General features: G+C 41.7%; 1 protein-coding gene across 1 annotated transcript in view; it reads right to left on the bottom strand.

The window, feature by feature from the left end:
- SOAT1 (sterol O-acyltransferase 1) overlaps window positions 1-22,867 on the bottom strand; it is an 84,199-nt gene extending 61,332 nt beyond the window's left edge. Inside the window, exons 1-2 of the mRNA XM_044003948.1 lie at window positions 22,701-22,867; window positions 3,401-3,545 (exon numbers count right to left, since the gene is read on the bottom strand). Coding sequence (XP_043859883.1) covers window positions 3,401-3,536 — 136 coding nt within the window. The 5' untranslated portion in view covers window positions 3,537-3,545; window positions 22,701-22,867. The remainder of the gene's footprint in view (window positions 1-3,400; window positions 3,546-22,700) is intronic.
- Between the last annotated feature and the right edge of the window lie 296 nt (window positions 22,868-23,163).

The raw sequence follows: 23,163 nt of genomic DNA, 5'->3' as shown, positions 1-23,163 counted from the left end.
TTTGGATATAAACTTAGTAGTAGTATTTCTAGGTCAGAAAGTATGCATTATAGCCCTTTGGGCATAGTTCCAAATTGCTCTACAGAATGGTCAAATCTGTTCACAACTGTTGGACAGTGCATTAATGTCTCATTTTCCCCATATCCTCTCCAATATGTCATTTTCCTCCTTTGTTCTATTAGCCAACATAATAGGTATGAGGTAGTACCCCAGAATTATTTTGACTTGCATCCCTCCAATTAATATTGAGTTTGAGCATTTTTTTTCATATGGCTATAGAAAGCTTTGATTACTTCATCTGAAAACTTCCTATCTTTTGATCACTTATCAATTGGGGAATGGCTCTTATTTTTATAAATTTGATTTAATTTTCTACATGTTTGAGAAATGAGGCCTTTTATCAGAGAAACTTGCTTCAAAATTTTTTTCAGTTATTTTTATTTCCCTCCATTCTATTCCCTCCTCTCATGTACTCTATCCTTTCTCCTTTTACCGTGTCCCTCCTCAAAAGCGTCTGCCTTCCCTTCTATCACCCACCTCACCCTTTCCTATTCCCCTTCCCCTCCTACTTTTCTGTAGGGTAAAATAGATTTCTATAACTCAATTGAAAGTGTATGTCATTCCTTCTTTGGGCCAATTCTGATGAGAGTAAGGTTCATTCACTTCCCCTCACTTCCTCCACTTTCCCCTCCACTGTACAAGCTTTTTCTTGTTTCTTTTATGTGTGATAATTTACCACATTCCACCTCTCCCTTTCCCTTTCTCCCAATGTATTCCTCACCCCCCAAGTCTTAATTTTTTTACATCTCTTCCCATCATAGTCAACTCAACTGTGCCCTCTGTATATATATGTATATGTACATTGCTTAATTAATGCTTGTGGACTGACTGAAGACAAGCAAAGACTACTTCACTTTTTGACTTTGCATCCCCTAGCACGTGAGAGTTTCCTAAAAAATACAACTGAATGAGTGATTCAAATAGTTTGGTAGACATTAAGATTTTAAGCCAAAATTGTTTAATATCTCTGATAGTTTAACTTCTGAGAAAAGTCTCAAGATGACAATTTCTTAAGCAAAAAATACATAACATTTCAAATGACTATAATTATCAAGTATTTATTAAATATTAAAGGTGTACTGCTAAAGGCACTATGCTATGCAGTGGAGATACAAAAATAGGCAAAAACAAAAAAAGCTTCTGTCCTGAAGGAGTTTACATACTAATAAGAAAAACACAAATATTGTTGTTCACTCATGTCTAACTCTGTGACTCCATTTAGGGTTTTCCATTTTCTTCTCCAGCTCAATTTACAGGTGAGGAAACTGAGGCAAACAGGTTAAGTGATTTGCTCAGGGTCACAAAACTATCAAGTGTCTGAGGCTGGATTTGGATTCAGGAAGATGAAATCTTTGACTCTAAGCCCAGCACTCCATCCACTGTACCACCTAGCTGCCCAATAGGTGTCTCTAAAACAGATGCATAGTAGAAGGAAGATAATCTTAGAGGGGAAGACCTTTTGCAAGGCCTCCTGCCAAAGGCAGCACCTGAGCTGAATCTTTGAAAGAATCAGGGGAATATATACCTATTTGTGTCTAATAGTAGCCATCTCTGGCCTCTAGGGAGCAGGGATTTACATAATACATTTTTATATATTTTAAAGAAATAGCCAAATTGTGTGTAATAGATTTGCAATTTCATGGGCAATAATCCTTTTTCATTATATTATACTATGGAAATACTTATTTTTAGGGGGCAGCTAGGTGGCGCAGTGGATAGAGTACTGGCCCTGGATTCAGGAGGACCCGAGTTCAAATCCAGCCTCAGACACAACACTTAATAGCTGTGTGACCCTGGGCAAGTCACAACCCTCATTGCCTGCAAAAAAATAAATAAATACTTATTTTATTCTATAAATTAAAAAAAAATAAATATGAAAAAAGGAAAGACTCGGTATGAAAGGGTGGAGGTGAGGAAGGAGAGTGTTCTGGGCATGAGGCACAGCGATATAAAGGCACAGAGCTGAGATGAAACTAGAAAATAGATGGATGTTTCCCGTTACTCTGCAAGAACTGTTTTCAAAACATGCCACTTTTAATTTGAGGAATTTTATAAAGAGAAATGCTGCTGGGGCTCTGAAGGGGGGAAAAATTGTGACAGAGCAGCCTATCATGTAGTACAGGAAATATAACTTTTCTCCCCATCCATATTGGGTTTCTCTTCCCTTTTCAAAATTTCGCAATCTATTATGAATCTAGATTCAAAGGTATGTGTCTATATGTAAACAGGGACACACACACAGACATATACACATGCACACATGCGTATGTATAGTCAATTCCATAGTGAATTAAGAGACTACTAGGAAAATATTCTCAGTACACAAGCTTCAAAAAAACCCATCTAAATGGCTAGTAAAAAACAAAAATGCAATTGCCAAAATTTCAAATTCAATTTGAGCAAGCTAAAATGAAAAAAATTAGTTCTGTCTAAAATACATCCCTGCATGCCGAAGACCAGTCTCTCAAGCGTTCCCACCATGTATTTAGCAAACAAAATTCCAATTTTAAATCTCTGTAAAAAAAGTAATCTACCTTCATCAAAAAAGTGCTTGTGTGACAGTAGCAAAGTCATAAAGATTAAAACTATTAAGATGAGATACTTAGTACATTTTAGAAGGAAAGTATAGGAGGAAAGGAAAATTAATTCCTATGCCCATAGAAATAAGTTCCTCAGGGGCAGCTAGGTGGCGCAGTGGATAGAGCACTGGCCCTGGAGTCAGGAGTACCTGAGTTCAAATCCGGCGCCTCAGACACTTAACACTCACTAGCTATATGACCCTGGGCAAGTCACTTAACCCCAATTGCCTCACTTTAAAAAAAAAAAAAAGAAAGAAGTTCCTCAGTTCCCTTTTATGATACTCGAACATAACCTGATTTTGATTGCTCCCTTTTCTTTATGATTCTTACTCAAAATTCCACATAGGTAACCCTGGAGCAAGAGAAAGTAACTTGTGGCACTGGTGGCAAATGAGCAATCTCTGAGGAAACAGGTGGTAGTCATTCTTCATCAAAAGCAGTCTTTGGGGCAGATAGGTGGCACAGTGGCCATGGAGTCAGGAGAACCTGAGTTCAAATCCAACTTCAGACACATGACACTTACAAGCTGTGTGACCTTGGGCAAGTCACTTAACCCCAACTGCCTCACCCCCAAAAAAAGCAGTCCTCAATTCTACCAGTGTTTTTTGGTGCTGTGCCCTTAGTATATAGATATATACTAAGCCTCTCAGTGAATAATGCTCATGGATGATACAGAGGGTCAAAAAGGTTGGTAACAATTGCCATAAGTTTTTATTTTCTATTCTAAAACTATCACGGTAAGATAACAGAAGCCTCCTCACCACTTCCTGGTGTCTGTAGGGTCTCTTCTGGTGTGTGTAGAGTCTCTTCTTTATGTGTACTTCTCTTTTCCTCATCCCTTTCTCTGGATGTGAGCCTGCGACTTCTTACAGAAGATTTCTCTTCACCCATCATCATGCTGGGTAACTAGAATGCAAATCACAAGGAAGAGGTTAAGTCAGACATTTGGATAGACCAGATGTTTGGTTCAAATCTTCCTACACATTTTCATTTCCGTCTACGTGTAATACTTTTACTTTAATTAGCCACCAATTTATAGAGCACCCTTATTCAATTCAACATTGCTCCGCCAAAAACTCATGTCACTAGTTGGGAAGACAAAGCCCCAAATATTTGAAGAACTAAATGATAAAAGAGTTAAACAATAAATTATAAGAAAAAACAAGATAGAAAAATTATACAACTTGTCGATATTGGAGAAACTGCAAAAAAACAAAAGTATGCTAACCTTCCATTTGCTGGTAAAGCTGGTTGTAAGATGGACAAACAATTCTGGAAAAGAATTGGCTAAAAGTGACTGAATAGGTCCATATCCTTTGGCCCAGAGGTCCATCACTGCCAGGCATATGTGCCAAGACAGATCAAACACAAAAAAGTTCCACATATATCACAATATTCATAACAAAACTTTTGATGGTAGCAATGAAATGGAAAGAAAGTAGGTGCCTACTATTTGGAGAACATTTAAACAAACTGTGACACATGGATGCATAGAGCATCACTTTGCCACGAGGAAAAATTCAAAGAAACAAGGCAAGATTTAAACAGACTGATGCAAAATGAAGCAGAACTAGGGAAACAACATACACAGCAAACACAGCTTAAATGAAAAAGAATATAAACGAGCTTACCTCCTCCTACCCTCCCAAAGGAGTTGAGAAAACACCCCTCCCCTCATCACAGAACTGGAAAATTAGTGGTTTGGAGTATTAGTTTGGCTGAATTGTTTTCTTCTTTTGGGGGGGAGGGAGGGCAGGGTATTGAGGGTTAAGTGACTTGCCCAGGGTCACACAGCTAGTAAGTGTCAAGTGTCTGAGGCTGGATTTGAACTCAGGTCCGCCTGAATTCAGGGCCGTTACTTTATCCACTGTGCCATCTAGCTGCCCCGTTTTCTTCTTTATCTTTCTAAAAAGACACATTTACCGGGTAAGGGAAGAGGAGGGAAAAGATACAGAAATAAGGGAACCAAAAGACAAACTTAAAGAAAAAATTAAATCATAAGAGAAATGACAAGACAAATCACGATTAGTTACCAATAAGCAGTATAGATGATTGTTATGTTCCAAGAAAAAAAAGAAAAGAAAAACCTGGAGGTAAAAGACTATCATAAATGATTAAGAACTTGAACTTGGCTCTGGACAATGACAGGAGCTGGTTGAGGAGACGTGAGGGCATGCAAGCTGACAAAGACAGCCAAGGTAGATATAGGTGGTCGAAAAGTAGAAAGCCTAGAAGGGGAACTGTGAATAGGTTATTCTGACTAATGCTGGATTCACAAGGAAGTAGACTGAGAAGCTTGGAAAGTTAAGTTGGAGTAGCTAGCATTCATATAGTGTTCTAAGGTTTGCAAAACACTTTAAGAATATCTCATCAAGGGGGCAGCTAGGTGGCGCAGTGGATAGAGCACCAGCCCTGGATTCAGGAGGACCTGAGTTCAAATCCAGCCTCAAACACTTAACACTTACTAGCTGTGTAACCCTGGGCAAGTCAGGTAACCCCAATTGCCAAAGCTCCCCTCTCCCTTTACCCTAATTGCCGACACAATCAGCCAGTAAGATGCAATAAAACAGCTGGGGCTAGAGAAAGGGCCTCAGGAAAAATGAGTTCAAGTACAGCTATAGCCATATCCTAGCAGTCTAATCCCACATAAGTCAAAAACTTCTGTGCCCCAGGTCCCTAACACCACAGGTCATTTCCAAACAGAATTACATGGATGATGGGATGTTTCATCTGTAGAGGGGAGACTGTCAGCTTTATCAGTTCTTTAGTACCAAAATCCAGCCGCAATTTCCCTCTAACTCTTCTTATTTCTTCCCTCTTTATTAAAGGGGAGGAATACATTTGTCTTTCCAAGCCTTCCCAAATCAGCTACCAAAAGTGGGGGTAGGGGGAGTGTAATACTGAGAACAGGATGTCTCCTTTTGCTCATTTCAGGGCCTCTGATTTCATTTACTAATTCACTACTTATTGATCTAATTTTTCCTGACATCCCTCAATTCTCTCACTTTTCTCCTTCTTGGGTTTGCTCTCCTAACCCCAAGTGGCTGGTCCCAAGTCCTCTTTTACCCTCTAGGAATTCCTGCTTCTGACACAAAGCGTTTGTGTAACCCTGGGCAAGTCACTTCTAATGCCCCACGCAATACAAAGAGCAAGAATTCACCTATTCTTTAAAAAAGTAAAAACAAAAACCTTCACTTGACCCATCACCTCACCCAGAACCATCCTCTTCTCCCATGAAAAACTATCTACACTGGCTGTGTCTACTCCTCCTCTTGAGGGCAGAAGTGAGATCAGAAAGAGCTTGGAGGTGAATAGAAGTGAGGTCCATCAATCATTTCCTAACTACATAAATCCCATGGTTTTGGCTCAGTCTTGATCAACCTGGAGCATCCAACATTAACCTGGATCTCCTACCCTTCTAACCACCCCTTCTCAGTGTCCTCTGCTACAGCAGAATCCATGTGTGTTTCTACTCCTGGGCTCTGTCCTAGAACATCTCATTTCTTTATACAGTCTGTGATCTCACTCATTCCCATGAGCATAACTATCAGTTCTCTCCCAAGTTCCAGTCCCCTCCACTTGGATGGTCCATAGACATCTCAAACTCACTATGTCCAAAACAGAACTTTTGTCAAGTGTACCAGCATCCTTCCAGGCATCCAGGGTCTTGTCAATTAATTCTACTTTGACAACGTCTCCTTTCCCACCTGCCATCCCAACATTCACATAGCTCCTAAACTGACAGCCCTTCCTCCACCCCAAGAAAGTTCTGGGGTTCCTCATTATTTTGGTAAAAATACAACTTTCTCTGGCATTAAAAACTCTTCATCATCTAGCTCCAGTCTACCTTTCCAGGCTTACTGAAACATATCAAGGTTTGTCCAAGTAGCCATTAAGAATCTTTTCCTGATTTCCTCAGAGCCCCCCACACACACACACAGAAAATTTCATATAACTTTATGTTCACTTGGCATGTGCTTTATTTACTTATCTATATGAATGTAAATCCCCAGAATAATAAGCCTGGAAAATTATATAACAACACCTTCCTCATCCTCTGACAATCAGCTGAACCTACCTGCTGTTCTCTATACAGGGCATTATACTTCCCTGGACCTTTGTACAGATCGTCTTCCATTATAGCTACATATAGATGTCTAGGGAGAATTTTACTGCTTTTCATAACTAATACAGATGCTTTCCTTTTGTCCAAATTCTCAGAGTTCAGCCACAAACCTTTTGGTAAACACCCTGTAATTTCAATCAGCATGGGAAAATTATTCTATGACCAATTTATTACTGTATAGGGCAGCCAGGTGGTACAATGGTTAGGTTAGAGTGACAGGCTTGGAATCAGGAGACCCGAGTTCAAATCTGACCTCACACACTAGCTGTAAGCAAGTCACTTCACCTCTGTTTGCACCTCAGTTTCCTTATCTGTAAAATGGGTATAAATAGCACCTACCTTCTAGGATTTTTTGTGAGGATCAAATGAGATAATACCCATAAAATGTTTAGCACAGTGTAAGCACCATATAAATGTTGGCTATGATGATGATGGCGGTGACGACAACAACGACGACGATGACAAAAATGACATGAGGGAAGAGTTTTCTGTTCCATTTCCTTATCTATGGAATGGAACAGAAATACAGAAGTAGACCTAAGGCTTTCTACCACTGTTTTTAACCCATAAAAATTAAATCACATTTTATAGATGACTCAGTTTTAGCCCACGTAGAAAGCAAAAATTATTCATTACATAGAAACACAATATGCTCTAATCTTGGTGAAACACAGGTAGAGCATCAGTAAGAAAAACAACTTTATTCTTTGGAAGGAGGGAACTGAAGATAGGTGATGATGCAAAGAATCTTCAATGAAATAATACATCTACCATAAACCTTTGGAAGGGAAAGAGAAAGGCTGGATTAAACCATCTCTTTAACTCTGTACATAATATTAAACAATCCAGAGACAGAAATCAGATGGTGGGGGGGAGGGGAGATTGGTATTAGCAAATCAGGAATAACCCAAGATAAGGGGCTGAGTTTTAGAATAACAGAGTGAATCATTGACATATATACTAACTAGGTAGGGGTGAAGCCAAAGTGAGATCGGGGTCAAAGAACCAGAGCAGATTCAGGGAGTAATAGGGTAGGAAACAGTTACAGACATGGGCTTGTGGAAGTTTGGAATTTAAGAGATGATACAATTCCATGAGACTATGTTAAATCCACACAAAATGGGACCAGAGCAGTGATTGGCTGAAGCCGGTGGGCCAATCACATGGTAAAAATGAGACACAGACTGCCCATATGCTACATTCACTAGCACCCTTGAGAGAAAAAGGAAGAAAATAACACATTGGTAGGATCTGCTATGAAAGTCTTACAGAAGGACAAAGACAACAATTGTGTACAATGAGAAAAGCATGGATAGTTGGTTGGGGTCTATTCCAGGAGAGCATCTGTGCTGGGATACTACCCTCTCTTAGACACTGACTCCATGCTCTGCCCTGACCCCAATCATCCTCTACTGCCCAGCTTCTTAAAGTGTGGGTCGCAATCCCATATGGGAGTCACATAACTGAATGTGGGGTCATGAAAAATGTAGCAACAGTAAAAGGCTATGTATTGCTACTTTATACATCTATATACCTGGGGTCGCATGAAAATTTCTTAGGCGAAAAGAGGTCATGAGTGGAAAAAGTTTAAGAAGCCCTGCTCTAGTCCAAGATTAAAATCTTGCCTCAGATATTTACTAAGAACTATGTCACCCTACATAAGTCGCTTCACCATTTTGTGCCTCACTCTCCTCATCTGTAAAATAAGGGACTTGTACTTGATAGCTCTAAATCTACAAACCTATAAGACCTGCAGGTCACCAAAGAGAAATCCTAGCTATAACACACCCCAAATAGGAAGTCTAAATCTAAGGGGGGGGGGGAGTAACAAAAACAATAGAAGAGCCAGACCATATTCCAAGGAACCCCCATCAGGACTGTATAATTTCCCATCATCTGCTATAAGTAAAAACAGAAATGATATCAAAAGGGGCAGCTAGGTGGTGCAGTGGATAGAGCACCAGCCCTGGATTCAGGAGAACCTGAGTTCAAATCCAGCCTCAGACATTTAACACTTCCTAGCTGTGTGACCCTGGGCAAGTCAATTAACCCCAATTGCCTCACCCTGCCCCCAAAAAAGAAATAATATCAAAAGGCAAAGGAAAGGGGTTGGGGTTGTACCTAAGAATAATTTATTCTACAAAGTATAATTCAACAAGAAGGAAAAAAAATTAAATTTAACAGAAGTAATGACTTCCAAGCATTCACCTGGAGAAAAATGCACTGGGCAGTCTTCAAAAGGTAAAACAGAGCAAAGAAAGGAAACAAATGGAAAGGGGGATGGAATTATGATCAAGTGTTTATATCCCCCAAAGAGGAGAAAGGAAGGAGGGAGGAAGGAAGGAAAAATGTAGGTGAGAGGGGGGAAAATGTATTTTTTATTGTAACAAGGGTTCTAGGAAAGATTATTCAAAAAAGGAAGTAGAGATCATGAATCTCTCACTCAACTGAACTCCACAAGAGGAGGTTTTAAAAATCAAATAAATAAAAGGACTATAAATAGAAATACAGTTAAATAAGTGATTGGGCTGAGATAGGGGAGGAGGAAGTAGAAGGAAAAGGAAGGTAGAGTCAAGGAGGGATGTTTTTGCTGTTGTTCAGTTGTGTTCAACTTTTCCTGACCCCATGGACCATAGCAGGCCAGGCGCATCTGTCCACTATCTCTCAAAGCCTGTCCGAGTTCATCTTCATCATTTCCATGACACAATCTATCCATCTCATTCTCTGCTGTCCATTTTCCTTTGCCTTCAATCTTCCCCAGCATCATGGTCTTTCCCAATGGGTCTTGTCTTCTCATTCATTATATGGCCAAGGTAGTTAAACTTCAGCTTCAGTATTTGACCTTCCAGTGAACAGGTTGAATTAATTTCTTTAAGTACTGACTGATTTTACCTCCTTGCTATCCAAGGGATTCTCAAGTCTTCTCTAGCACTACAATATGAAAGCATATTACTTCTGTGGCATTCAGCTTTCCTTATAGTCCAACTCTCACAGTCCTACATTGCTACTGGAAAAACCATAGCTTTGACTATACAGACCTTTGCTGGCAAGTGATGTCTGATTTGTAGCATACTGTCCAGATTTACCACAGCTTTCCTTCCAAGGAGGAAACATCTTTTAACTTCATGGCTATGGTTGCTGTCGGCAGTGATCCTAGAGCCCAAGAAAATAAAATCGGATACTGTTTCCATTTCTTCTCCCTCTATTTGCCAGGAAGTGATAGGACCAATTGGCATAATCTTAGTTTTTTTGTTTCTTGGGGTTTTTTTTAAATGTTGAGCTTCAAAGCCACCTAGGCTTAATTCTTCACTTTCTCAGACATTTTTTTAAACTTTTTTTTTTTTTGCAGGGCAATGAGGTTAAGTGACTTGCCCAGGGTCACACAGCTAGAAAGTGGTGTGTCTGAGGCCGGATTTGAACTCAGGTCCTCCTGAATCCAGGACTGGTACTCTATCCACTGCGCCACCTAGCTGCCCTAATTCTTCACTTTCTGCCAAAGTGGTATCATCTGCACATCTGAGATTGTTGATATTTCTCTTACGAATTTTAATTCCAGCTTTGATTTATCCATTTAGCATTTAGCATTGTGTACCCTGTGTGTAAGTTAAATAAATAAGGTAACAATAGTGAGAAAATAATGGGTTTTAGAACACCCAAAAGCCTCAGCTCAAGGGGATTGATTTGGATTGATTGGATTGACTGACTCTGCTGATTGACTCACTTGAAGCTGACTTGATTGAAACCATACCTACCTGAGATGCTGGCTCTCAGGGGGTGTAGACTCCACCTTCAGCACGGGACCCTCAAAGTCCAGTGAACCAATGGATTTGGGTGATGCTAGCCAATTAGCCTGAAGCAGTGTGTAAGGACTGCCTTTCCTTGGGACACAGAAGAAGCTTCCACGGGCAATTGCTCTTGCAAACAGGCTTGTGGAGGAGGACTTGACGAAGAACCAGGCCAGACTGGAACTCTAGGCTAGATAGTCCTTTTCTTAGCTTTCTGAGCCAAATATTCTCTTTTTTTTTACTAATACTTGGTATGATTTAATAAATGCTTAATGCCCCAAAACTAGTGCTAAAGCTTCTAATTTATAAGTAACAAATATTAGAATGCCTAGCCAATTTTCCCTACACTTGGGACAGGAAAAAGACGACCACATTTAGTTTTACTCATCACACGATATACAGCCTTGTCAGACTCCTTTTCCAATCAGTTGTTCCACATTCAGTTCTAACTACTGCTTCTTGGCCCACATACAAGTTCCTCGGGAGACAAGGAAAATGATCTGGTACTTCCATCTCTTTGAGGACTTGGCACTTTTTTTTGTGATCCACATAGTCAAAGGCTTTAGTGTAATCAATGAAGCCAATGTAGATGTTTTTCTGGAACTCCCTTGCTTTCATCCACACATCAACCCTGAAAAGACTTCCATTCCACCACTACACCTAGAGGACATCTGAGAAAAGACTTTCAGAGGCTTTAAATGAACAGTTTTGTTTTGTTGTTGTTGTTGCTGTTGTTTTTTTTCTCTTTCTGTTATAATATATACCATCTGTAACATGTGCTCTCTGCAGAGGCCCTCCCTTTGCAAGACCAATGTCAAAGCGTCAGTTCATGAGGACAAAAAAAATCACCCCTCTGGACAAAACTTTCTCCCTTTTCTATATTGTTATTAACATATTGTTAGTTAGCATACATTATTATATTCTGTTATTTTTTTTTAATGGGGCAATGGGGGTTAAGTGACTTGCCCAGGGTCACACAGCTAGTAATTGTCAAATGTCTGAGGCCGGATTTGAACTCAGGTACTCCTGAATCCAGGGCCGGTGCTTTATCCACTGCGCCACCTAGCCGCCCCCATATTCTGTTATTTTTGACTGTTTCATCAAGGAAACGTCCCATTTCTTGAGGAAACAAAGCAGGGAACTGTAACGATTGGAATGATGCCACCTGCTGGAGACTTAATGTAGAAGAGTTCCGCCCATGAAGCAAAGGTCTTTGAGGGCAAGACCAGGAGTCTTTTCTTTGGCATCAGGAAGTGACGTTGGGGTAGTGGGAGGAAGAAGGAAGAGACTGGCGCTCAGTCTCGCACTCTTTCCTGAGGACTCCGGCGGAGAAGGGAGCTAGAAATGTGCTCTCCCTTTAATAGATAGGGATCTAGGCCTTTCCTTCTCTCTTTACCTAATTCTTATTCTCCTTAAAAACACTTAAAAGTCTAACTCTTGCTAAAGCTTATAATTTATTGGTGACCACTCATTAGATATTTTAGACAGACTAGCTAGAATTTTTGCCCTTAACATCCACATAGTCAAAGGCTTTAGTGTAATCAATGAAGCCAATGTGGACGTTTTTCTGGATCTCCCTTGCTTTCTCCACAAACCATCAAAAGTTGGCAATTTGGTCTCTAGTTCCTCTGCCTCTTTGAAAACCAGTCTACTCTTCTGGTAATTCTCATATTGCTGAAGCCTAGCTAGCAGACTCTTAAGCATAGCCTTGCTGGCATGTGAAATGAGTGCAATCGTTCAGTAAGGCATTGCCCTTTAGGATTGGGATGAAAACCCATCTTTTCCAGTCCAGTGCCCACTGCTGAGTTTTTCTAATTTGCTGACATCACCTCCACTATTCTTAGTTATGTTTCCTAAGACCCACTTGACTTCATTCTCTAGGATGTCTGGCTCCGGATCAGTGACCACATCATCTTGGTTATCTGTGATGTTAAGAACTTTTCTTGTATAGTTTTTCTGTATATTCTTGCTGCCTCCTCTTCTGCTTCTGGAGGAAAATGTAGTTAGTGTACCAAGGAGTCAAGACAAGGAAAAAGAACAGAGGGGCCAGCTTGGGAGAGATGACCAGGGGGAGGAGAATTGAGTCCCTTGGAAATGGAGATCATGGTGTGGATAAAGAGTAGGATTTTGTAAAGTAAGGTAGAGGGAGAGGTGGAAAAGTCAATAGATTATAGTCGGATAAAGGGATTTCAGAATTCTTGAACGTGGAGATGGTACATCTGTGGCTGAGGTGGGGTGGAGAGGTAGATTATAGGAAGTGAGTAGGCTGAGGAACTGTGTGGTTAAATTTTTTGAGAGAAAGTCAATATATATGCTAAAGTCTAGTATAATAGGCAGGAGTTGGGGAAAGGGAGAAAAATTGTGAGTAGAATACCAAACTCATGGAGGAAGAAGGGGAATGACCTGGGGGTCTGCAGACAACACTAGTTAGTGCTGTAGTCTAATGGATAACAAGCAGTGATTTTACCTCTGGAGAGAAAACAGAATACTTAATAAAAGAGATAAGAGAGCTGATAAGCCTTATTCTTTTCATATGAGCTTTTGTTTAGACTTTCTGCTTTCCAGAAGTACAAGTTTGTACAAGCAGGGCTGGGACTAAACATAAACAAAAAGTAGCCTAGAGGTAAATGTGAAAGGATTAAAGGGCATCAAAAAGGGAAAAAACCCTATTTAACACTGGCCCTGGATTCAGGAGGACCTGAGTTCAAATCTGACCTCAGACACTTGACACTTACTAGCTGTGTGACTCTGGGCAAGTCACTTAACTCTCATTGCCCCGCAAAAAAATCCTATTTAATACAATATCCTATGAATTTTGGGTATCATTTTCAGAGAAAAATCACAACTTCAAGAGCTGAAAGTGGCCATCTAGTCCAACTCCTATGTGAAAAAGAGTCCATTGTATAATAAGGTCTGACAAACTTGAAAAGAACTCCAATAAGAGGGAAAATCATGATCCCTCAAGGCAATCTATTCCACTCATGGATAAAATTTTTGGGAAATCAAATCATTATTTACTCTTTTCAATTTCCAACCACTAATCCTGGTTCTAGCTTCAGGAACCAAGCAAATCTAATCCCTCTGCTATAAGACAGTCTTTCCAGTTGTATTTAAGACCACTATCATGCCATTCCTTCCCCTAACTCCAATCTTTCTCTTTTCCAGGCTAAGTATCCTCAGTTTCTTCAAGCAATGAGCTCTATACCCCTTTGCCATCCTGGGTGCCCTTTTGTGGACACTCAAAACTCTGATGGCCAGGACCCTACACAAGTATTCCAAACACAGTCTGCTCAGGTCAGACTACAAAAGGACTATCACCTGTCCTCCTTTTCCTGAATGCTTTGCTCTCCAAGAGCCAAGAGTCTGGTTGTATATAGTATATAGTATCATGTTGAGCTTTTAGTTCACCAAAGGCTTTAAATCTTTTTAAAATGAATTATGCTACTTCCATCTTGGCAATTGATTTTTTTTGGCCCCAAATGTAAAACCACATTTAACTCTATCAAATTTCATTTTACTAAATTCAAGTATTTTCTAACAACTCATAAAGTAAACTTAACTATGTTCTCCCCACTGTCATCTGTGAATTACAGATAAGCATGTCAACCAAGCCTTTAAGTAACTGATAAAAATGGCAGATAACAAAGGAGAATTAATAATACCTAGCATGCTGAACATATATTATCTCACCAGATTTCATATATTAGATATAGTTTGTGGAATTATAGAATTCTAGAGTTAGAAGGGATCTGGGTGGGACATTTAATCCTACCCATATTCCCCAAAAGAATAACCCATTAGGGGCAGCTAGGTGGCGCAGTGGATAAAGCATGGCCCCTGATTCAGGAAGACCCGAGTTCAAATCCAGTCTCAGGCACTTGACACTTACTAGCTATGTGACCCTGGGCAAGTCACTTAACCCCCATTGCCCCCACCCCCCAAAAAAAGAATAACCCATTAAACATCCTCATGGGGATTCTTTTTAAGGCACAGGTATAACTAGATGGTTAATGAGGTCCCTTCTAATTCAATCACATGGGAAACACTGGCACAGGACCACCCAACATGGCATGCCCTCAGAGAAGGTGCTGTGCTCTGAGCAAAAGAGAATTGGTGTAGCTCAAAAGAAACTTGAGATGTGCATATTTAGAGAATCCAACCCAAATTTTCATATGGATTATCTGTGCCCGACCTGTGGTAGAGCATTCCAAACTCATGCTGATCTGATCAGCCACAGATGAACACACTGTAACTTGATTCTAACATAGTGATGTCATTTTAGTCATCTTCGAGAACAAAGGACAACAACCAACCATTTATTAATTGATAGTGCCAGGGATAAAAATACAAAAATGAGCCTACCTTCAAAGAGTATAAAGGATAGGCAACCTGTTCACAGATAAATAAACAAGAGAATTTATACAAAGTAAATACATAGTGTGGGGGGAAGGGGGTGGAGAATGAGATACTAACAAGTGGGGGAATCCAGAAACGCCTCCTATAGTAGGTAGTACACCGACTTGAGCCTTAAGGGAGACTAGAGATCCCAAAAGAGAAGGAAGCACATTCCTGGCTGGGCAAAGAATGAAGCAGGAAACAGAATATTATATGAAAGGGAGGGAGGGAACTTGAAGAGTAGGCCAGGATTATTAGTAGAGCTTGGGATCTTCAAGGGTAAGTAAAAATAGATCAGTCAGGATATGAACAGTCTAAAATGCCACATAGGAGTTTGTATTTTATCCCAAGGCAATGAAGAGCCACAGAAGCTTCTTGGGCAGGGGAGGGGAATGGTCAGATCTATATTTAAGGAAAGCACTTTAGAATCAATCAATAAACAATTATAAAGTCCCTACTATTTGCCAGGCACTGTGCCATGTGCTGGGGATACAAAGAGGCAAAAACCAATCCCTCTTCTCATTGAGTTTACAATCTAATAGAGGAGGAAATATAACATGCAGACAAATATATACAAAGTAAGTTCCCTTGCTCTGCTCCCTCAGAAGCACCCTCACTCTCGAGCGTGCTTGCTCTCACACTCTCTGTGCTGTGGTGTGGTGTGTGTATGTGTATGTGTACACACACATATAAGCAGGAAATAGTTAACAGAGAGAAGGCACTAGAATTAAGAGTCTGGGAAAGACTTCCTGTAGAAGCCAGCACATGCATAGAAAATGAATAGAATACTATTGAAGCAGTTAGCATACATCAAAAAGTATGCTAAGTGGTAGGAATTCAAATAAAAAAGCAAGACAATCCCCTGCCCTTGTAAAGCTTACATTGCAATAGGGGGAAACAATATATACAAAGATGGGAAGGATGAGTGGTAGGTATCATTGGGCAACTGATTGACAGTGCTGGCACATAGAAGGCCTTTAGTAAATGTTTACTGATTGACAAGTCCTATCAAGGAATGCCAATGCTGGGATCAAGGGGGGGGGGCAGCTAGGTGGTGCAGCGGATAAAGCACCAGCCCTGGATTCAGGAGGTCCTGAGTTCAAATCTGGCCTGAGACACTTGACACTTACTAGCTATGTGACCCTGGGCAAGTCACTTAACCCTCATTGCCCCGCAAAAAAAAAAAACAAAACAAAAGAGGTGGAAGGGGGAAAGAGCTGGGTATAAAGAAGACAATGCACTGCCAGAGAGATCGCCCAAATACATCAGAGTTAATCAGAGTCCGTTAGTTATGGTGAGCTCTCACTAATCAGTAGTGTAGGAGCCCAGAATGATCTAGAGAGGAGAAAAAGTTGGATGAAAGAAGACCAGTTAGAAAGCAGAGAGACTAGATCCTGAACTAGGATAGTGGCCACGTAGGCAGAGAAGGGAACAGATGGGAAGGGTGACATAGAGACAGAGTCAACAAACCTAGCAAATGCCTGGCTGCGGGGGTTAAAGGAGAGATGGGTAAGAGTGATAATTCAGAGGCTATAAAGCTGGGTGACTGCAATAGTTGTTTTATTTTGGACATCTGTGTTTGAGATGCCTGTGGGGACACCCAGACAGAGCTGATAGCAACATCTGAAGAAAGATAGGGCATAGATATGCAGATCCGCAAATCTTAGAGATGATAGTTGAATCCAAAAAGCTAATGAGATCATCAAGAGATTAGACTTAATTTCTATGATTCTATAAACTATACTTGTAGCATTCTCTTGTGTACTCATCTAATAACTTCATCCAAAAAATGCAAAGTTGGTTTTGTAAACCCTTTCTTCATAAAAACTACTTCCTTTTTTAAATGTTCAGTAATTACCCTCTAGATGGCCCTAGTTCAAGAAATCTGCCAAAAACTGATGACAAACTCATTAGCAAAGTGTATTCAGCGAAATCTATTCTCTTCTCTGTGTGAAAATACTCTGGTCCCAAAGTACCTCTCCTGCTCTCCGTAAGCCTTGAAAGATCCAGAGAGGTCCAGAGAGGGCAGCTAGGTGGCGCAGTGGATTAAAGCACCAGCACTGGATTCAAGAGGACCCGAGTTCAAATCCAGTCTCAGGCACTTGACACGTACTAGCTGTGTGACCTTGGGCAAGTCACTTAACCCTCACTGCCCCACCAAAAAAAAAAAATGGTCCAGAAATCACATCTTTTGGGTTTCAGTACAGAGATATAAATTGTTCCCTAATCCTAATGACTTGAACTCATAAGGAAAGCCAGGTACTCTGTCTTCCTGATGATCTAGGGTTTTAATTTCCTAATAGCTATTTCTTGTTCTGTTCTTTACAACCCAAGGACCATTGTCCTTAGCAAAGAAAACTAAAGGAAAAGAAGAACTGGACAGCTCTATCTTCTTTCCACTGTCCAACAGCTTCAGCCCTCCCCTTCCAAGTACTGATGCTTCTTTATTTGACCTTCCTCTTTACCTCCCCCACCGTTTTTCTTTTTCATTTTCTTCAGTTCTCCTTATCAGCTTCAAAATACTCTGACCTTCATGTCTCCTAAGACCATTCTTCTAAGACTTTCCAAGTCATTTGCCTGGGAGGATCTTCGCTGATTCCAACAATTCTGTCACGGCATAATTTTTTTTCAACTTCTTTTTTAGGATAACCTTAAAAACCAACATCAAAAGACTTTTTCTAATTCCCAAGTCCCCCTCTCCCTCTTGGCAGAGGGACTTCAACTCCTACTTTACTGTGAGGGAAAAATCCATCCTCTTCTCAATAATTCTCAGGAACTCAGCAGTGAGGTGACAAAGGCTTTATTTTCTTCTCATGAGAAGGAGGCACCCTAGTGTGCAGCTAGTGGGTGGCCAGAAAGGGGGCTCGCAGGCCCTGTTTTATACCCTAGTCCCTAAGGCAAATGGACCTTCTCCTTTTTCATCACTGGTCGGGGTTACAATCTACTCGCAAAAACTAGCTAATTGGAAGGCAGTATTCCCACCCCTCTTCCTTGTATGGGCATAACTCAGGAGTAGACCTTATACTTCCTTATATGGACAGAACTCTGGAGAGGACCTAATTGAGACCAGTGCTCCTAGAACCATGTGACCTTGCTAACCTGAGGGGGAGGAGGGGATCTGTGACCTTTGTCCTACAAACAGGTCAGGGGAGTATGACTGACTGTTATATCCACATTGAGAGGAGACAATTACCCATTTCTCACATTTACCCATAATTCCTACAACCTCCCTCTTGTATGCCCTAAAAGTTGTGGTTTTAACCCATTCCTCTTCTCCAGCTATTTCAGAGAAAAAGGTGGCCCTCCTATTTTCCCAGTCTAAGTTCTTCTGTGTGGCCTTATTCTAACTTCCTTCAAAATCTCTTACCCTTACTCTTCCTTTTCATCTTCACTCTCAACTTCCTCTTTGCCTACAAAAGGGCTCACAAAACAAACAAAAAACCTTAACTGTGCTCTCTCTTCATTTCACAGACAGATTTTCTCAACACTCCCTCCCTTACTGAACTCCATTTCAATCTGGCTTATGTACCCCATCACTCCACCAAACTCTTAGGTCACCAGTGACATTGGCCTTTCCTCGATCCTCAAGCTTCTTATCCTCCCCTAAACATTTAATATTGTTTACTATTTCCTCCTTTGATACTCTCTCCTGGATAACAATTGCCAGGTGGTTGGCCTACCTACTTCTACTCTCTCCCATCCAAGTTCCACATAGCTGTCAAAAGAATCTTTCTAAAGCACTTCCCTATGCAACTATCTTCAATGGCTCCCTGCTGCCTCTAGAAGAAAATACAAGCTCATCAGCTTAGCTAATGAGCTTTCATCTCACATTGCCATAACCATACCATGCTGTATGTATGTACCCCAGCTATCATGCTTACCGTCTCCCACCAGAACCTTTGACTCTGCACTGAGGATGGAAGGTCATTGCCTCATCTTGACCAGAACCAGGTATCTAGGCCACTTCCCAACATCTCCACACCACATCTAATCTCTCTGTAGCACCTTCTTCCATTAAAATGTAAATACCTTGTGAACAGGGGCTGACTAGGTAAGCACTTAGCACCTCACCAGCATATAGTAACTGCTTAATACTTTATTGATCTATCTAGCACTTCAGATGCCCCACAGTCTGGTTCTAATCACAATTTTCTGCCTTATTTCACTTTCACAAACTGTACATTCTAGCTAAACTGGACTATTTGTTTCCCAAATTCAACACCACATCTCCCACTTCTGTAGGTTCTCAAAATGCATTCCCCTCCTTGCCTCTACCTTTCAGAGATCTGTCTTCTTTCAAAGTTCAACTCAGTTATTACCTTCTCCGAGAAGCCAGCCTTGAAGCCCTCAATAATTAAGCCTTCTTTCCCTCCTAAGATTAACAGGATTTACTTAGAGTGTGCATGTGGTATCCACCTAGTAAAACGAAAGTTCTTAGAGGGCAAGAGCTGTTTAGTCTTTGTGTCTATCTCCAGAGCTGAATACAAATACTTGCTAAATCCAGAGGATAGATGATCAAGCAAGCTACCCACCACCTGTCATAAGAGGTGATACACACCAGGAACAGAATGAAGTAATTTTTAAGCATAGTCCTGTGTGTTTTGCTTGACTATGCTTATTTGTTACAAGGATGGTCTTTTTCTTTTTTTCCACTGGAGAAGTCGGGGGTAGAGGGGAAGACTGTTTAGGAGGGGGAATGGGAACTAGCAATAGTGTTGCCAAATAGAAGGGGGGAAAAAAAGAGGATCACTGAATCAGTTAAAAGAAAAGGCACAGAATCAAAAAGAAGGAAGTTCAGAAGGAATGAGACAAGCAAGACAACTTTGGGGGGCAGCTAGGTGGTGCAGTGGATAAAGCACTGGCCCTGGATTCAGGAGGACCTGAGTTCAAATCTGGCCTCAGACACTTGACACTTACTAGCTCTGTGACCCTGGGCAAGTCACTTAATCCCCATTGCCCCGCAACACCCCCCCCAAAACCAAAACAAAACAAAACAAAAAAGCAAGACAACTTTGAAAGTAACATGTGAGATTTATATTTTAAAATTTTAAAAGCTAGATACAAAGCAATCCAGGGTTTTATGTACAATCTTTTTCTGTTATTCTTTGTATATGGAAATGCTCTTGTTTGTTGTTTAACTGCAGAAAAAAATTATTTTTTTAAATAAAAATACAAAATGAGTGGGAAAAATGCAGCTGGAAGTCTCCCAACCAGGGTTGCTACAGAATTACAAATTAACATCAACAGGGCCCTCACTGCATGAAGCAAGGTTTGTTTTATTACTCCTTAATTGGTTCTTCCTTGCTCCTCACAGAAACTACTCCACACCTTCCTTCCTTCCTCAAGTCTCTCTTACCTCCTTCTCTTCCCTCTCAATTGAAGACCTTGCCTCTTGATTTAATAAGAAAATTGAAACCATTTGATGTGAGTGCCCCCTTCTCCCATTCTCATCATATCCTCCCTCCACCAAGTGGCTAAAGCCCACCCTTCTCTATAAGTACACTTGATCTTATTGCTTTCCATCTTCTCCCACAAATTGCATGCTCAATCATTTTCCCTCTCAATTCTTCAACCTCTAGCAACTGGCTCTGTCCCAACTGACTTCAAATATACATAGGTCTCCCCCATCCCTTAAAAGAAAAACCCTTCACTAGACACAACCAAACCCTCAAGCTATCATTCTGGATCTTTCCTGCCCTTTTCAGCCAAACTGAAAAAGTTGCCTTCATTTCCTCTTCTCAGACTTATTCTCAAACCGTTGCAATCTGGCTTCCCACTTCACCACTCAACTGAAATAGCTCTCTCCAATGCTACCAGATATTTCTTTATAAAAACCTGATGTTTTTCTCTGCTTTGTGATGCTATCCACCACCCTCATCTTCTAGATGGATAATCTCTCCTCTGGGGGGTTTTCATGCCCCAATTCAACTTTCGATCCTCAGTGGACATAACTCCTTACTCTACAATCCAGCCTTCTCTCTGTCCCTCATATACCACACTCCATCAGTTCTATTCTTTGTACTTGTATTATCAAGTACAGTATAAGTGTAATAAGGATAGGTGCCTACCACTATTTGATTTTTCAAGTTTAGTTTGAAATAACCCCCAGTTATTTGCTCTTGTAGAGTTCTGACTTCTTTATGAAATCCTGAAAAAGTTAATGAGCATAATTTGAGTATTGACAATTAATTGGTATTCCCATCTTGTTAGGGCAAATACTCTTTCCACAGCAAACAAAGGCCTCACCTTTGACATACATCCAAATAATGTAGCCATGGATATTTCCTCTTTTTAGAAACGATGTACACATTCTTTTTATAAGGCTGGGAGCTGGGACAGGAGCACCCCATAATAACTACATTTATCCTTTGAAAGCCCTTTAATCTTCCTTTATTTACATTAGCACCCCCCCCCAACAATATATCCCATGCCCAGGTGAGTGATAAGTCATTATGAGGGAAAATTGCCCTGATATTCTAGAAGCATTATGGCCAAGTTATTCACCGGTACCCCCTAACTTTGTTTCAACTTATAGAAACTCTGTTAGCCTCAAAGAAAATGGAAAACAAAAAAGAAAAACAGAGGCCATAGTAGCACACACCAAAGCTTTTTGAACTGTGGGTGCCGGCTGGGTAACAATGTGGGGGTCACGAAAAATTTGGCAGTAAATGTTTGACTGGCAAATCTATTTTATATACCTATATACCTGAGATCTCCTAAAAATGTCTCAGGTGGAAAAGGGTCGCGAGTGGAAAAAGTTTAAGAAGCCCCGGCATACAGAGAGGATTATGAAACATTAACTCCTGCCAACTGTACTTAGCCAATATTTACTTAACATGAGGGTTCCTCGCCTCTCCCCAGGTTTCATGTTTTTCATAGACTTATCCTTCCTGGCTTCCCTGAATACCTTCAAGTCTCAGCTAAAATCTCAGCTTTTTTTTTTTTTAACAAGCTTTTCCCCTAGGACCTTAATGCTACTGCCCTTCCCTCTATTGATTGTCTTCAATTTATGGCCCATATCTTATTTACATAGTTTGCCAGTGCATTCTCCCGCTTAGACCAAGGTCCTTGGAGAAGACTTTTCTTGCTTTTTCTTTTTTGGTCTCTGTATCCCCAAAACTTACTTTGCCCAACAATACGCGCTTAATCAACGCATAACTTTTAAAACACTCGCTAAAAGCCGCGAGTGGGGTACCACCGTGATTACAGTTTACCCGTGAGAAAAACGAAAGATTACAAAAAAGGGAGTTGGGGTCTCCTTTAATAAGCTTCTGGGTCCAGCTCGGCCCCGTGCGGACCAAGAGGCCTCCTTACTCCCGACCTTCACCCACTTCGCGGCGGCCGCGGGTGGGGGTACCGATGGGCTTTTTTGTCAACCCAGGTCCGGCTTGGGCTTTTCGGTTTTGAACACGAAACGTCCCGCTCTGGAACAACTTTGCTTGAGGCGATCGGTCAAGGGATGCAGGGAGCGACCCCCGGGGTGGGGATCCTGGCACATGGCCAGGATTTAAATCCCTGCCCATTCGTCCACTCCCGGGCAGAGCGAACTTTCCCGCCTGACCGAGCTGGGGGGTGGGGGTGGGGGTGGTCAGTGCTCTTTGGGACCGGGCCGCCAATTCCCGCGGGCTGAAAGCAGAGAGGGGGACCGCGGCCGTGGGACTCCATCCCGCGGACCAGCGCAACGCACAGGGCTCGGACAGCCGCCGACTGCCCAGGAGGGAAGGGAAGGGAAAGGGAGGGAAGAGAGGCCCTCACCTGGGTAGCGGAGGCTTTCCCGGAGACAGCGAGCGAGCGGACAAGCGTGTCTCCACACTCAGCCAGCGGATCCGCTCGGAGCGCAGCGAAGCCCCAGTCCACTCTAGAGCCGCCAGCCCCGGGGCCAAGGAGATAAAGCTACGGGGACTACTCCCGGTCCTTCCCACCCCCCGCCCCCCCACGCCGGCTGCCGTCCCTCTACTGACGTCACTCGCGTGACGTCGCCCCGTCCAGCCCCGCCCATTGGTGGACCCCCGAGGGTGCTGGGTTCCGCCCTCCCCTCGGCAGCCAATCGAAGCCTTCGGTTTCTCCGGATGCCGGGGCTCTCCCCGGCTTGTGGTTGCGCGGGGTTACCGGGCGCCGGGAACACGTGAGTGCCGGGCCTCTGGACGCCTCCGGGCAAAGGAAGTGGGACCCAACTGGGTTCCGCCCCACCGTCCTGGCACTGGAACAAAACTCCGCC

Source organism: Dromiciops gliroides, chromosome 4 (genome assembly GCF_019393635.1).
Source record: "Dromiciops gliroides isolate mDroGli1 chromosome 4, mDroGli1.pri, whole genome shotgun sequence".
Classification (NCBI taxonomy): Eukaryota; Metazoa; Chordata; class Mammalia; order Microbiotheria; family Microbiotheriidae; genus Dromiciops; species Dromiciops gliroides.
Note: the sequence above shows the minus strand (reverse complement) of the source record. Positions and strands in the feature narration are given on the sequence as shown.